The 14,738-nt window shown below is 36.7% G+C and overlaps 1 protein-coding gene and 1 long non-coding RNA gene across 2 annotated transcripts; one reads left to right on the plus strand and one right to left on the minus strand.

The window, feature by feature from the left end:
• The first annotated feature begins 8,422 nt into the window (after positions 1-8,422).
• LOC126603403 (glutamyl-tRNA reductase 1, chloroplastic-like) lies at positions 8,423-11,515 on the plus strand. The gene is made up of 3 exons (XM_050270232.1): positions 8,423-8,957; positions 9,540-9,781; positions 10,078-11,515. The coding sequence occupies exons 1-3, from the start codon at positions 8,693-8,695 to the stop codon at positions 11,206-11,208; spliced, it is 1,638 nt and encodes a 545-aa protein (XP_050126189.1). The 5' UTR covers positions 8,423-8,692; the 3' UTR covers positions 11,209-11,515.
• Positions 11,516-11,879: 364 nt separating this feature from the next.
• Positions 11,880-12,630, minus strand: LOC126603406 (uncharacterized). Its single transcript, XR_007616255.1, has 2 exons — positions 12,328-12,630; positions 11,880-12,223 (listed from the first exon to the last, which is right to left on the minus strand). It is a non-coding gene; the product is annotated as an uncharacterized LOC126603406 (long non-coding RNA).
• Between the last annotated feature and the right edge of the window lie 2,108 nt (positions 12,631-14,738).

The following is a 14,738-nucleotide window of genomic DNA, read 5'->3' on the forward strand; positions in this document are numbered from 1 at the left end:
TCAATGGACTCACAGTCTATTGAGCACCTACATACTTGTCTTGGTGCCTATCACACCAATGACTTAAGACCAATCACTCTCTAGGGAGAAGACATATATAATATGTACTGATCTATCCGCATTGTTAATGCCCAATCGACAATCCTATGATCAGGATGTTTAGCATATATGTATGAAAGAGAAATGTCTCATGAATCTAACATCTTTAGATCATACATTCTTTTTATTACATATTTCTTGGACTTATTGTTTAAACGTATAACAATTTAATGAGACAACTTTAAACAATAATCTTTGCCTTCGCTTAAATTAGATTAGTTTAATATGTGAAATGTCTATAAACTATCATCTCATAATTGCCTTTAGGGTACAATTCCAATTGTTATAATTGTCAACAAGTATAAAAATATGCAAGATGACCCTCAATATATCCTATTTAAGATATACAACATGTATTAAGGATAAAGAAGTCAACAAATAATATTCAGTTTCATATTGCAAAAAATTCCATATTATAATAACAATATAACTCTAGACACAAAACACCATGTCCTTATTGGTGGGCAAAAATGTAGCCTTTTGCACTAAAACCACTTTATTTCTTGAAACCTGTGGACTGGTACTTTAAAAATGGATACAAACCCTATACCATGTTTAGATTGCTGGCACCGAGTTGTATCAAGTTGTGCGGTTATCTCTTTACCAAAAGAAAAAAAAATAAAAAATAAAAAATAAAAAGTTGTGCGGTTATCTTGGAATGCACGCAACATCATGTACGAAATTAGAAAGAAGATGAATTCAAGCTAGAGATTACCCCATTTGAAAACCCTAGCGTCCACTATGCGGACAAGAACATGATAACTATATATCGCGCACGAGTCAGATTAGCCGATGGACATCTGTTTTAGCTTGAATTATAGAACACTAGTTAACTCTTCATTATTCTGACAAAAACATTACGGCAAGATTGTCGGATATTAGATGTGTTAAGTGATGCTTTGCAATCATACAATTCAAATTATATTCCTCCTAGCTAAAGTACTTCTAAACATGGTGTATGCTTGGGTTTGGTAAAAACAACCTCATTGCAGCTTTAATTTAGTTTAAGTGTTCTTTTTAGTTTTATTATATTATTCTCAATAATGGACTGTTCAAGACCAACTATGTTAAATAACTTGCACGCATTTAAAGTATTTATTTTGAATTATTGTTCACGTAAAATGATGATCGATGTTTTTTTTTCTTTTTATATCTGCTATATATGCAATTAAACATAGGGAACTTTAACGAAAAGCTCCCGGTACCGTTAACTTTAATGAAAACCCACATTTTTACACTAAAAAGTCAATTATAGTACTATTCACCTTACCCTTTATTTTGTTCTTATCGTTAAAACTCAAAGTTTTCAAGCCATTTTCATTAGTTTTCTTTTAAACATGAGTGATTTGGCAACTATTTTTATATTACATATATTAGTGCACCATGGATTGAAAAACTAATAATCCACATTAATCTCTTCCCTATGAATATGCATATGCTAATTTCTTAGTTAATGTGACAAATTAGAAGACCACTGTATTCCATTACTTTTTAATTCCATTGTCTTTCATTTTTCTTTCTTTATCAAAAGATAGCTCATAATGTTTCTCACTTACCGGATGATGTGATGTGGCCTTGTGGTTCCAGCAATCGTGTGATGTGGCCTCACTATTTTAGCCGTGTGTGTGCATTTGGTGCCTGATACCTTCTTCATGGCAAATTTATACTATTTGCTCATACTTCTTTTGTGGTAGCCATATAGGGGTTTTATCTCATTTATTTTTTGTGCGAATTTCTCTTTAAATCAAGAAATTGATCATGAAAAATGTGTTGGAATATAAGTGTGTGTGTGCTGTGTTTTCTTAATGTTTCTAAGTTTAAATGTGAGCCATTGGATTATAGACCAATTGGACAGCTGAGATGTAATCTTAGCTTTAGTTTTGCATATTGCCACTTGTATCTATCTTATAGGATAGATTACATGAAGGGTTGTGATTGAGTTGTGAATTCTCTTTCTTCGGGTATATCCTTGCACACGTCTTGTGTGCAAACTATGAATGAAAGAAAAGCTTTGTTCGTTTTGGTTTTTGCTTTGAACATCCTAGCTGCATTCATCTGTGTAGGAAGAAATCATTCATTTACTTCTTGATTTCATTTCTACAAAACAGGGTCATATTCCTACTTGCTAACATGGCCTCAGAGCCAAGTTCAATCGCTTAATCTGGGAGATTGAATCTGTGAAGAGATCTGTGTCTAACATGGCAGGATCTGGAGGAGGTGATCTGAGAGCGCCGATCTTCACCGGCGAGAATTATGAATTTTGGAGTATAAGAATGAAAACTATTTTTAAGTCTTATGGACTATGGGAATTTGTGGAAAAAGGAATCGAGAGCTCAGATTCGAAGGGAGCTGCCTCAGATCTGAAGATGAAGGAGACAGAGGGATCGAGTGACGCTTCATTGCTCACGGAGAAGCTCATGAAAGATGCCAAGGCGCTTGGGTTGATTCAGGGAGCAGTCTCGGATGAAATTTTTCCTCGGATTTCACACGAAGAAACTTCTAAGGGAGCCTGGGATATTCTGATGCAAGAATTTCATGGAGACAAACAGGTTAGAAGTGTTAAACTACAAGGTCTTCGTAGAGAATTTGAGTATACCAGAATGAGAGATGATGAATCAATTTCTGTTTATCTTACAAAATTATTCGATCTGATAAATCAAATGAGAAGTTATGGAGAAGAGTTATCTAGAGAGAGGATTGTGCAAAAATTATTAATTAGCTTACCTTCTGCGTATGATTCTATATGCTCTGTGATTGAACACTCAAGGGACATAGATGTGATTGAGGTTCAAGAGGTAGTAGCCTCACTGAAAAGTTTTGCACAGAGGTTGGAGAGACATAGTGAAAACAAAACTGAGAGAGCATTTGCAAGTTTAAGTGTGAATCCCAAGTCTGTCAATTCTCCTGGAAATCAAGGAAATAGATATCAAAAGAATTGGAAGCCAAAATACAAAAATTGGAATAAAAAATCTGTCTATCAATCTGGAAAGCAAATTGTAGCTGCAGAAGGGGGAAGAAATCCTTGCAAGCACTGTGATAAGTACCATTATGGAGAGTGTTTTCTTAAAGGCAAGCCTAAGTGTCATTGTTGTGGAAAAATTGGTCACATTGCAAGGGATTGTAATACTAAGAAAAATGCTCAAGGTGTTCAACAACTAAACTTTGCAGCTCAAATTCCTGCTACAACTACTATGTTCTATGTCAGTAATGAGGTTGACAAGAAGCCTATTGAAGATGTATGGTATGTGGATAGTGGTTGTAGTAACCACATGACAGGTAGAGAAGATGTATTGATTGACATTGACAGAAGCATAACTGCCAAGGTAGAAATGGGAACTGGACAGTTGGTTGATGTGATAGGAAAAGGAAGTTTGGTAGTGGATACAAAGATGGGAAGCAGATATATACATGAAGTAATGCTTGTCTCAGGTCTCAAAGAGAATCTACTAAGTGTAGGACAGATGATGGAGCATGGGTATTTCCTTATTTTTGGAGATAACAAAGCAGAAATTTATGATGATTGTTCTCTTTCAAATTTGGTTGCTAAGGTACCAATGAGAGGAAACCGAAGTTTTCCTTTGAAATTCCAAACAGATTTGCATCTTGCATTAAAAGCAAGTGTAAATGAGTCAACATTGATCTGGCATAGAAGAATGGGGCATCTAAATGTTAACAGTCTGAAGCTACTACAGGAGAAAGAAATGGTATTTGGATTGCCAGAAATCAAGATCACTAATAATGTGTGTGAGGGGTGCACTCTTGGGAAACATTGCAGAGACTCTTTTCAAAGGGAGACAGCAAGTAGAGCTACTGTTCCATTGGAGTTGGTACACACAGATGTGTGTGGACCAATGCAAACCATTACCAAAGCTGGAAATCGATATTTTCTTACTTTCATAGATGATTGTACTCAGATGTGTTGGGTATATTTTTTGAGATACAAATCAGATGTATTCAATGTGTTTAAGAAGTTCAAGGCCACTGTTGAATTGCAAAGTGGATATAAGTTGAAAAAGCTAAGAAGTGATCGAGGAGGTGAATACACATCTATTGAGTTTAATAGATTCTGTGAAGAAGTGGGAATGGAAAGGCAACTCACTGTGGCATACTCACCACAGCAGAATGGAGTGGCTGAAAGGAAGAACAGAACTATTGTAGAGATGGCTAGATGTATGATGGTTGAAAAGAATATACCACTGGAATTTTGGGCTGAGGCAGTCAACACTGCAGTGTATGTTCTAAATAGGTGTCCAACTAAGGCATTAGATAAGAAAACTCCATTTGAGGCTTTTAGTGGAAGAAAGCCAGGGATCAAACATCTAAAAGTGTTTGGTTCTCTGTGCTATGCACATATTCCAGAGCAGCAGAGACAAAAGCTTGATTCAACCAGTACAAAATGTGTGTTTCTGGGATATGGAAGTTGTGAGAAAGGCTACAAGCTTTACAATATCGACTCTGGAAAAGTCATTATTTCCAGAGATGTGGTGTTCAAAGAGGAAGCTTGTTGGGATTGGAATGCACAAAAGGAGTGTAGTCTTAAAGTACCAATTACTGACTGTCTTACTGAGAAAGGACATGAGACTGAAGGAACAAGTTTGAGTCAAGCTGAGATCTCTGAAAATGATGTTGAAATACCAGAAGAGAGTGAAGAAATACACGTTAGATTTAATTCAGGTCCACAGGATGTTGATCACACACCTCTGAAATATAAAAGTATTGCAGAAGTGTATGAAAGATGTAATCTGTGTATACTTGAACCTGAAACATTTGAAGAAGCTGCCAAGGATGAAGCATGGCAGAAAGCAATGGAGAGTGAAATTGAAATGATAGAAAAGAATAATACTTGGGAGCTAGTTAATAGACCATCTGATAAACCAGTAATTGGTGTCAAATGGGTTTACAAACTTAAGCTGAATCTTGATGGCTCGGTTCAGAAAAACAAAGCAAGACTGGTTGCAAAGGGATACTCTCAAAAGCCTGGTATAGACTTCAATGAGACTTTTGCACCGGTTGCTAGGCTTGATACAATAAGGACCTTGGTTGCTTTGGCTGCACAGAAAGGATGGAACCTTTATCAGTTAGATGTGAAGTCAGCATTTTTAAATGGAGTCTTGCAGGAAGAGGTTTATGTTGATCAACCCCCTGGGTTTGTGATTAAAAACAAGGAAGATGGGGTGTACAAACTCAAGAAGGCACTTTATGGTCTTAAGCAAGCTCCAAGAGCTTGGTATGAAGAAATCAATTCCTATTTCACCAAGGCAGGTTTTCAAAGAAGTCCTAGTGAGGCAACTTTATATGTGAAGATTGCTAAAGATGGAATACTTATTGTTTCACTGTATGTAGATGATATAATCTACACTGGGAATTCTAAAGAATTGTTGATGGAGTTCAAGACTGCAATGATGAGACAATATGAAATGACTGATCTTGGTTTGTTGCATCATTTCTTGGGTCTTGGTGTGATACAAACTGATAATTGCATTTTCTTGCATCAGAAGAAATATGCAAAGACACTGTTAGACAAGTTTGGTTTCAAGGATTGTAAACCCGTGGCTACTCCTCTGGCTGTGAATGATAAACTGTCTAAAATGGATGGTAGTGAACAAGCTGATGAAGGTCTATATAGGCAGATTGTTGGAAGCCTATTATACTTGACTGCAACAAGGCCAGATATCATGTTTGCAGCAAGCTTGTTGGCAAGATTCATGCATGGTCCTACTAGAAAACATATGGGAACAGCTAAGAGGGTGCTGAGATACATTCAAGGCACACTTGACTATGGTATAGCATATGAGAAAGGAAATGAAGCAATGCTTATCGGCTACTGTGACAGTGATTGGTCAGGTAGTGAGGATGACATGAGGAGCACATCAGGATATGCATTTAATCTTGGTTCAGGAGTGTTTTCATGGGCATCAGTCAAGCAAAGTAGTGTTGCATTATCTACTGCAGAAGCTGAATATGTTAGTGCAGCAGAGGCCACAGCACAAGCAATTTGGTTGAGATTTGTTCTCTCGGATTTTGGTGAAGAACAAGTTGAACCAACTACAATCTTATGTGACAATACATCTGCTATTGCCATAACCAAAAATCATGTGCATCATCATAAGACAAGACATATAAACAGGAGGTTTCATTTCATTCGTGATGCACTGCAAGATGGAGAAATTGACTTACTGTACTGCAAGACAGAGGAACAAGTTGCAGATATTTTCACTAAGGCTTTGTCTAGAGATCGGTTTGAATTTCTGAGACAGAAGCTTGGAGTAATTTCAGCACAACACTTAGAAGGGAGTGTTGGAATATAAGTGTGTGTGTGCTGTGTTTTCTTAATGTTTCTAAGTTTAAATGTGAGCCATTGGATTATAGACCAATTGGACAGCTGAGATGTAATCTTAGCTTTAGTTTTGCATATTGCCACTTGTATCTATCTTATAGGATAGATTACATGAAGGGTTGTGATTGAGTTGTGAATTCTCTTTCTTCGGGTATATCCTTGCACACGTCTTGTGTGCAGACTATGAATGAAAGAAAAGCTTTGTTCGTTTTGGTTTTTGCTTTGAACATCCTAGCTGCATTCATCTGTGTAGGAAGAAATCATTCATTTACTTCTTGATTTCATTTCTACAAAACAGGGTCATATTCCTACTTGCTAACAAAATGTACCCTTTTGGCACATTTCGTATCTGTTTAATTCTTGTTAATGAAATCCCTATAAACTATCGTTGCTCGTCAAAAAAAATATCAACATATATCAATCCAAAAAAGAGAACTAAAATTATATGCTGCCGCACCTAAACATATATCCCAATTATAGTTGCATGATATTTTTGTTATAAACAGCATAGCCGCTATAGTAGGAATGAAGAGTCACACGTAGACATACACAGTGGTTAAATTGTGAAAACCACAAGGTTCAAAGTTGCATATCCAAAAGTGTGAGCATATTTATTCTCCACGTACGACTTTGTAACCAAAGTTGTGGCAAACAGAGGCCTGAAATCTCACAAAGCAATCTCTTTCACATATCTTCACACCCCACCTCCTCCAACCTTATCCCTCAGTTTCATATCTTTTTTAGGGTTATATTATTTGCATGCACGCTGCAGCCTCCTGTTGTGGCCTTAGCTTCTTCCTGGCCATTGGATTCTGCTATGCTGATGAGTGTACCATGCAATCCAATGGATGGCATGGACCCAAGCATGATCACTATCAGTGTTCAAATTATTTCCACATAATGCTTTCGGAAAAAAGCATCAGAGTCAGTTCGAAAGAATTATCATAACAATTTCAGTTTGGTAATTGATACCCACTTTTGGTTTTCGCAGAAGTTATCTGTCAGTAGTGAACTTCGCTCCATTGATAGTATTTGGACAATTGTTAGACCATTATACGAATCAAACTCAAGGTGTTCGATTTAAAGTCTTTTTGGAATTCAAAATCAATTTTATTAAACGTGTATTTAATCATTATAAAAGTACTTCAAAACGAGCCATATAGTAAGTTTCAAGCGCAGACGCATGTAAGAATATAGGAATTAGACTCATCTAGTGTACGACCTTAGCTTATCTTTTATCTTTTGTCAAATGTTTATCTTCTTATTTACAGCCCAATAAGTTTGGTCAAATGCTAATAGGAAATCTTATCTTTTATCCGCACAAGGTTGATAAACTAAGCTATTGATTAGATTATTAACCTCTAATTTTGTGGAGTTAGAATTATTAGAATTATTAACCTTGCCATTGTATTGTCAAAAATAACAGTAAGTAGAGGGAAGACATATTATTTGAAAATTCAATTGAAATTAAATCTCAAAATGAACTGATTTATTATCCATAAGCATGTATAGTTCTAATTTTGCCTCTACTTAATTTTTGTTATTTCACGGAAAATATATATAAATATATTTATTAACACTTCATTTTATCTTTTCATCCTTCTTCGTTCTCTCTCATTACTCTTGCTCTTCTCACCGGACTGCAACTCACAAAAGGTAATTAAAATGTTGACTAATTTAAAAAAAAATTGTTATTGACAATCTAAAAATATCATTTTGCATATTAAATTTTCATAATTAGAAAGAAAAAAAAACACTGACGAAAAATGAATAATGAAATTTTTTAAATTCTAATAACAGCTCCTATTAAATAGCAGTTCCCCATCTTTAAACAAAAATAAAGAAGAGTTAGAAGAAAGAAAAAAAAAAGTGTAGTTATCAATTCCGTTAAATGATTTTCATAATCCCAAGGCGGGGTCCACAAACGGTGAAGAGGAGTGTGGATAAAACGTGTGTTCCACCCGCCAATCAGAACGCAGAGAAATCAGAAATCCCAAGCAAACCCAACCCGGTCCCGAATTCCCAATTGGCAAAGGACTCCCACACAGAGAGGGAGAGGGGGTCAATTCTTTTGTACGCCCACCAAACCCACACCCTCCCCCCCTTCTCTCTCAAAACCCAAATTAGAACCCAAAAATCCAAATCAATCGCCCAGCATTACTTCCTTCGGCTGCTCCAATCCCAATACCACACTTCTCCAATCTCTTCTCTTCTCAAATTTTGAAGATTTTTGGAAGCGCCGTCTCGTTTGGGTCAATGGCGGTGTCGACCAGTTTCGCCGGAGCAAAGTTGGAGGCTCTGCTGTCGAGATCTTCATCGTCGGCTGCAACCACGTCGTCCAGGGCCTCTAGCGGTTCCTGTTTGGTGGGTTCTGTGAGGCCCATTAGGAGCCGAAGGCTCCAAATTCAAAGAGGAGTGAGGTGCGAGGTGGCTGCTTCTTCTGATGCTTCTGCTGCCGCAGTTGAGTCCGTCGCTTCCAATATCTCCGCTCTTGAGCAGCTCAAGACCTCTGCCGCTGACAGTACGTTTCTCTTTTCCCATTAATATCCTTCTGCTTTGTTTTTTTCCTATTGAATTTATTAAATTTTTTGCGTGTTCTCTAATGGGTTTGTGTTGGAATTGAATTTTCTTCTTGCAATTGTGGGTTTTGTGAATGTATTTGTTCCAAATAATGTTAATGCATGATGGGTTTTGTGTAATGTTGATTGTTTTTAATCCAATATATATGTGCTCAAATTTTTGGAGATTGTCTGGGTTTAGAATTGCTGCATAGAAAGTCCAGTTTGGGATTTTTCTCATTTTCCCAAGCATCTTTTCAGTATGAATTTTGAATACTAGAGAAATCACAGCCATACAATGTGTCTGTAATCCGGGGTTGGTATCGTATCTCATATGTACTTCTGAATGTATTATCTTTTACCCCCACCTCCTTTACCTGCGGTTCTATGATTCAGATGCTTTTGATGACCGTAGGATAATGTTTGGTTTGGTTGTGTTCATGATTCAAGGTTGTTTTCATACTTTATATAAGAATCTGTTTGGCGTACTATTTTTGTGTATTTGTAATGTTGTCTAACTAAAGTTCCACAATTTTTCTTCTCAGGATACACAAAGGAAAGAAGCAGCATTGTGGTCATCGGACTTAGTATTCACACAACGCCTGTTGAAATGCGTGAAAAACTCGCCATTCCAGAAGCAGAATGGCCTCGAGCCATAGAGGAGCTGTGTGGTTTAAATCACATAGAAGAAGCAGCTGTTCTTAGCACTTGCAACCGGATGGAGATATATGTTGTAGCTCTATCTCAGCATCGTGGTGTCAAAGAAGTTACCGAGTGGATGTCAAAGGTAATTTCCTTTTCTTTATGTGTTGTTTGTGGTATAAATGACAATAAGCGACTCTTTTGCTTATGTATTGTGACATGGATAAGTCAATCATCTTATTTGACATTGGATAAAATGTTTATTTTTTTATTTTGAATTCCCTTCCTTGAAACAAAATATTACACTCAATTCCTTTGTGGGTTACAGTTTGAGCCTGTACGGTTTTTCCTTTCTCCGGCTATTGAAAAGAGTATCCTGAATTGATCATGATCATTTCTTGCTCTAAAACATTACCTGACACTCTTTGCTTTTGTTTGCAGACAAGTGGAGTCCCTGTTTCTGAGCTATGCCAACACCGGTTTTTACTCTATAATAAAGATGCCACTCAGCACCTCTTTGAAGTATCAGCAGGTCTTGACTCTCTTGTCCTCGGAGAAGGTCAAATTCTTGCCCAGGTGAAACAAGTTGTTAAAGTCGGCCAAGGAGTTGTTGGCTTTGGTAGAAACATCAGTGGGCTGTTCAAGCACGCAATCACTGTGGGAAAGCGGGTTAGAACTGAAACCAACATTGCTGCTGGGGCAGTTTCTGTAAGCTCAGCTTCTGTTGAACTTGCCTTGATGAAGCTTCCTGCACCGTCACATGCTACTGCAAGAATGTTGGTGATTGGTGCGGGCAAAATGGGAAAGCTTGTGATCAAACACTTGGTAGCAAAAGGTTGCACAAAGATGGTTGTTGTGAATAGGACTGAGGAGAGAGTGGCATCTATCCGTGAGGAGCTGAAGGGTATTGAGATCATTTACAAGCCTCTTACAGAAATGCTTACCTGTGCAGCAGAGGCTGATGTGGTTTTTACTAGCACCGCATCAGAAACCCCATTATTTTTCAAAGACGATGTGAAGGAGCTTCCTGCTGTAGGTCCAGAGACTGGTGGTTTGAGGCTTTTTGTTGATATTTCCGTCCCTCGGAATGTGGGTTCATGTGTTTCTGATGTTGATGGTGCTCGACTTTACAATGTTGATGACCTTAAGGAGGTTGTGGCTGCTAACAAAGAGGATCGCATTCGGAAAGCAATGGAAGCTCAGGAAATTATTACAGAAGAATCGAAACAATTTGAAGCTTGGAGGGATTCTTTGGAGACAGTACCTACCATCAAGAAATTAAGAGCTTATGCTGAAAGAATCAGAGCTGCAGAGCTTGACAAATGTTTATCAAAAATGGGTGATGACATATCAAAGAAAACAAGAAGAGCTGTAGATGATCTTAGCCGAGGTATTGTGAACAAGCTCCTTCATGGTCCGATGCAGCACTTAAGATGCGATGGGAGTGATAGTCGAACTCTGAGTGAGACACTTGAGAATATGCATGCTCTTAACAGAATGTTCAGCCTTGAGACAGAAATATCCGTATTGGAGCAAAAAATTCGAGCGAAGGTGGAACAAACCCGGAAGTAAAGCTACAACATCAAATTTCTTTCGGGACACATCTACTTCGTCAAACTGGAATAAGGGGAAAACATCCTCACATTGTCATTTTAGCGTTCCCTCTGGTGTAATCTTCAATTCCATAGACAAATTGTGATGGTCCCAGCTGGTCTGGGGGACCTTCCAATTCATTCATCGGTGTAAGACACTGTAACCTGATTCTTGTCTTCGTAAGTGGCTGTTCGGCTTTGTATCGAAATTATGAGGTTATATCTGTACCAGTGTTAATTCTTGTAATTAAAAGTAATTTGAGATGAATATAGATTGCAATTCATAATTTTGTCGAGATTATTGTCCTCTTGTGTCTCATTAGTTAGTGAAATATGAAACTATTGTTGTTTCCGGTCACTGTCATCACTATCAATTTGGTTCCTTCCGGTGAGGAACCTTATGTGATCACCTGGATCGCCGATTCTCTTATGCGGACAAATTTTTGTGGACCAATGCCTATGATCTTATGGCCAGTTCGATTGGAGATGACCTAATTTTCAAATGGTAAATTTCAAAGTCACTATTTTATATGTTTTAGGATTTTATTAAAAAAATTAAAGAATATCAGAAAAAATGCATTATTACTTGAAAATGAGCAAACGTAAGTGGATATAGTAGAATTTTCTACAATTATTATGAATCCAATGCAATGAGATAATAGGTCGGGCTTGGAAGGAATGAATAATCGTGGTTTACAACTAGTTGCCTCCTTTTTCTCGTTAAAAGAAAAAAGAAAAAAAAGAAATAATAGGCATATTATTGGTTAAGGGGTACATCACGGGATCGTTCTCTAGTCTCTATCCGATTGTAGGTACCTCCGAGACTATGCCATTTCCATCACAGAAAACGTATACACGATTGCAACAAAAATTCTCCAATCTAATGAATCCAGGCTTTAAGATGAGAACCGTAACCTCTGGGTTGCTCTTCTTGATTATCTCTGCAGCCTCCGACGCAGGCTTTCCAATTAGTTCAGGCCAAACATATTTGAATTCTGGAAACAGTGAAAATTAACGGCATTCAAATTTTTAAGTGCGTATTTGATATATAGTAAACAAATAAAAAAAATGAAGGTAGTAGAAAAGAGAAAGAAGAAACCTTGACCACAACATGCAGCATTTGTACAATCTTCGCTAACACAAGGTGGGTAATGAGGCCAAGATGCTCCAACCATTTTTTTTTATTTGTTGTGGTTTGATGCATATGACCTTCTTAAATTGTGTGTGTGTGTGTGTGTGTGTCTATATATATGCATGCATTGGTTTTCTTAGAAAGGGGTACTGTATTCTTCAGTAGCTAAATGAATTTGTTAATTTTATAATTTGAATGGAGAAATATGATTTTTTTTTTAATTTTTTTTAATAAAGGATTGGGCTAAACCTTACACTTGTCTAGCCATAATATTGTGGTTTAAATTCGTTTTTTTACAAAAATTGAATTTAAAATCTTTCATTTACAAGTAAAATAGAATACCACGAGATTGTAGTACTAAGTGACAGAAATATGATTAATTAGCTTACCGTTTTAAAGAACACATGCTTGCATTTGTTGGATTTTTTAGTCAAAGGAAATGAGATTTCCAAGGAAAATTACACAGGTGAGGTCACGGGTCTACAACTTACAATCCCCAAATTAGTGCCTCCTATATATAATTTTCAACTTTTTTACATCTGTCTTCAACTTAACGTCAAACTTAATTAACAGTGGTAATCTTTCCAAAGATTAATCAAAAAATCAAAATTGATAATTAAAGAAAAACAAAAACCAACAGCTGCGAAATCTGGGAGTGGAGTGGGCGCTGCGGTTTCATTCTCAAACTGAAATAGGAATTCAAAAATATCGTGTGATTCCGCTTAAATTTAGGGAAATTGTATTTGAACCCAGATAATCTCTTTCTACATCTAGTTTATTTTCTACACTCATATTATTTTTTACTAAATTATAAATATCTCTTTAAACCAAAATTTATTACCTAAACTACCCTTACAAACCCAATTTAATATATAAATTTATATTTATACCCATTCAAAAATTAAAAACCACATAAATTCATTAAACTTTTAAACTTTATGGGCTGAAATATTTTCTTATGTAGTAACGTACCTGGAAATGATTTCTCATGCATCGAGTGATATTATCAATCAAAAAGCCTTTTGGATTATTTGTCTCAATGCAGTAGATCCCTAGGAACATATATATGTCATAGAGTTCAACAATTTTTTATTTGAAAATGATGGATTAACCTGTAATAGTCTAGTAACAAGATGTTTGGTTATGTTGAAACCTCTGAAACTGTGTCTCCAATAATAAAAGATCCAAGGGTAGTAGGAACTTCATTTGTAGAATACCAGCTAGAGGTGCATGATGAAATGACTGTCAGTGAATGTTGTTCTTGCAAAGGCGAAGGATATCTGGCCAATTGTACAATCAGGATTTGTGAATGAAGTATCGAGGACTTTAAGGTAACACATTATTTTCTATCGTTAATCCATTAACAATTTGTTTTCCCTAAAACAGGAGAGAATAGACAAAATAAAAGGAAAACTAATGAAAATGACTTGAAAACTTTGAGTTTTAACGATAAGAAAAAAAATAAAAGGTAAAGTGAATAGTACCAGGATTGACTTTTTAGTGTAAAAATGTGATTTTTTAAAATGAACAGTACCAAGAGCTTTTCGTTAAAGTTCCCCAAAAAAACAAGATTTTCCCTTCAGGCACCAGAAATATATGCATGCTTTGAGATTATGCATTTATAGCATCTAGTCCAGAGGCAGAGCTGGTTTAACGAGATCACCCTACCAAAGGAATGTCTAATATATAATTTGAATATACTGTTAAGGGGATCATCATGCCTGCTTTGTATGTGTAGATGGAAAACCAGGTAATGCGGCTGAGTTGTTTGAGAGGGTTTCACATAAAATAAAGGTGAATTGTTATAGTGAGGCACTTAATGATCTTAAGCTTCTATAGAGGCACACCCAACACTATTAGAAGCATATTATCAATCATCTGTTCTTGTTAGATTGATATGCAGATACTTTTTAAATAATTATCATTGTTGGTACCATATATTGGGCCTCGTCTTTGGGCCTCATCTCTAAGCCCATGATAAATGTAAAAGGGGAGGGAGCCCTTATTCTATAAAATGGACTCTCCCTCACCCTCATGAAGGACACATTAATCCTCACCTTCACAGAGTCTTACACTCAACCCTCACAACAATATAGAGGGCAATACCCTCTCAGCCAAACATAGAGCAAAATGGCAAGGGCTGCATCCACAGAGAGCTCCCTTGCCGATCTATTGTAATCCGTACATACATACATAATCAACATCAGTGTGGACATAGCTCAAACATTGAGGTGAACCACGATACATCTTTGTGTTCTTGAGCATTTGTGTGATTCATGGGCGGATTTACGTTGGTCCAAGATCCTCCGGATTCTGTGCATCAACATTTGGCGTCGTCTGTGGGAAATCAATACGAAAAGTTATGTTAGTTCTCTCTC

The sequence above is a fragment of the Malus sylvestris genome, chromosome 15, assembly GCF_916048215.2.
Source record: "Malus sylvestris chromosome 15, drMalSylv7.2, whole genome shotgun sequence".
NCBI classification, from domain to species: Eukaryota; Viridiplantae; Streptophyta; class Magnoliopsida; order Rosales; family Rosaceae; genus Malus; species Malus sylvestris.

Excerpts from the sequence above, each read along its gene's own strand:
- LOC126603403 (XM_050270232.1), top strand. The coding sequence starts at position 8,693 with ATGGCGGTGTCGACCAGTTTCGCCGGAGCAAAGTTGGAGGCTCTGCTG. Across the intron at positions 8,958-9,539 it reads CAAGACCTCTGCCGCTGACA|GATACACAAAGGAAAGAAGC; the intron begins GTACGTTTCTCT and ends TTTTCTTCTCAG. Across the intron at positions 9,782-10,077 it reads TTACCGAGTGGATGTCAAAG|ACAAGTGGAGTCCCTGTTTC; the intron begins GTAATTTCCTTT and ends TTTTGTTTGCAG.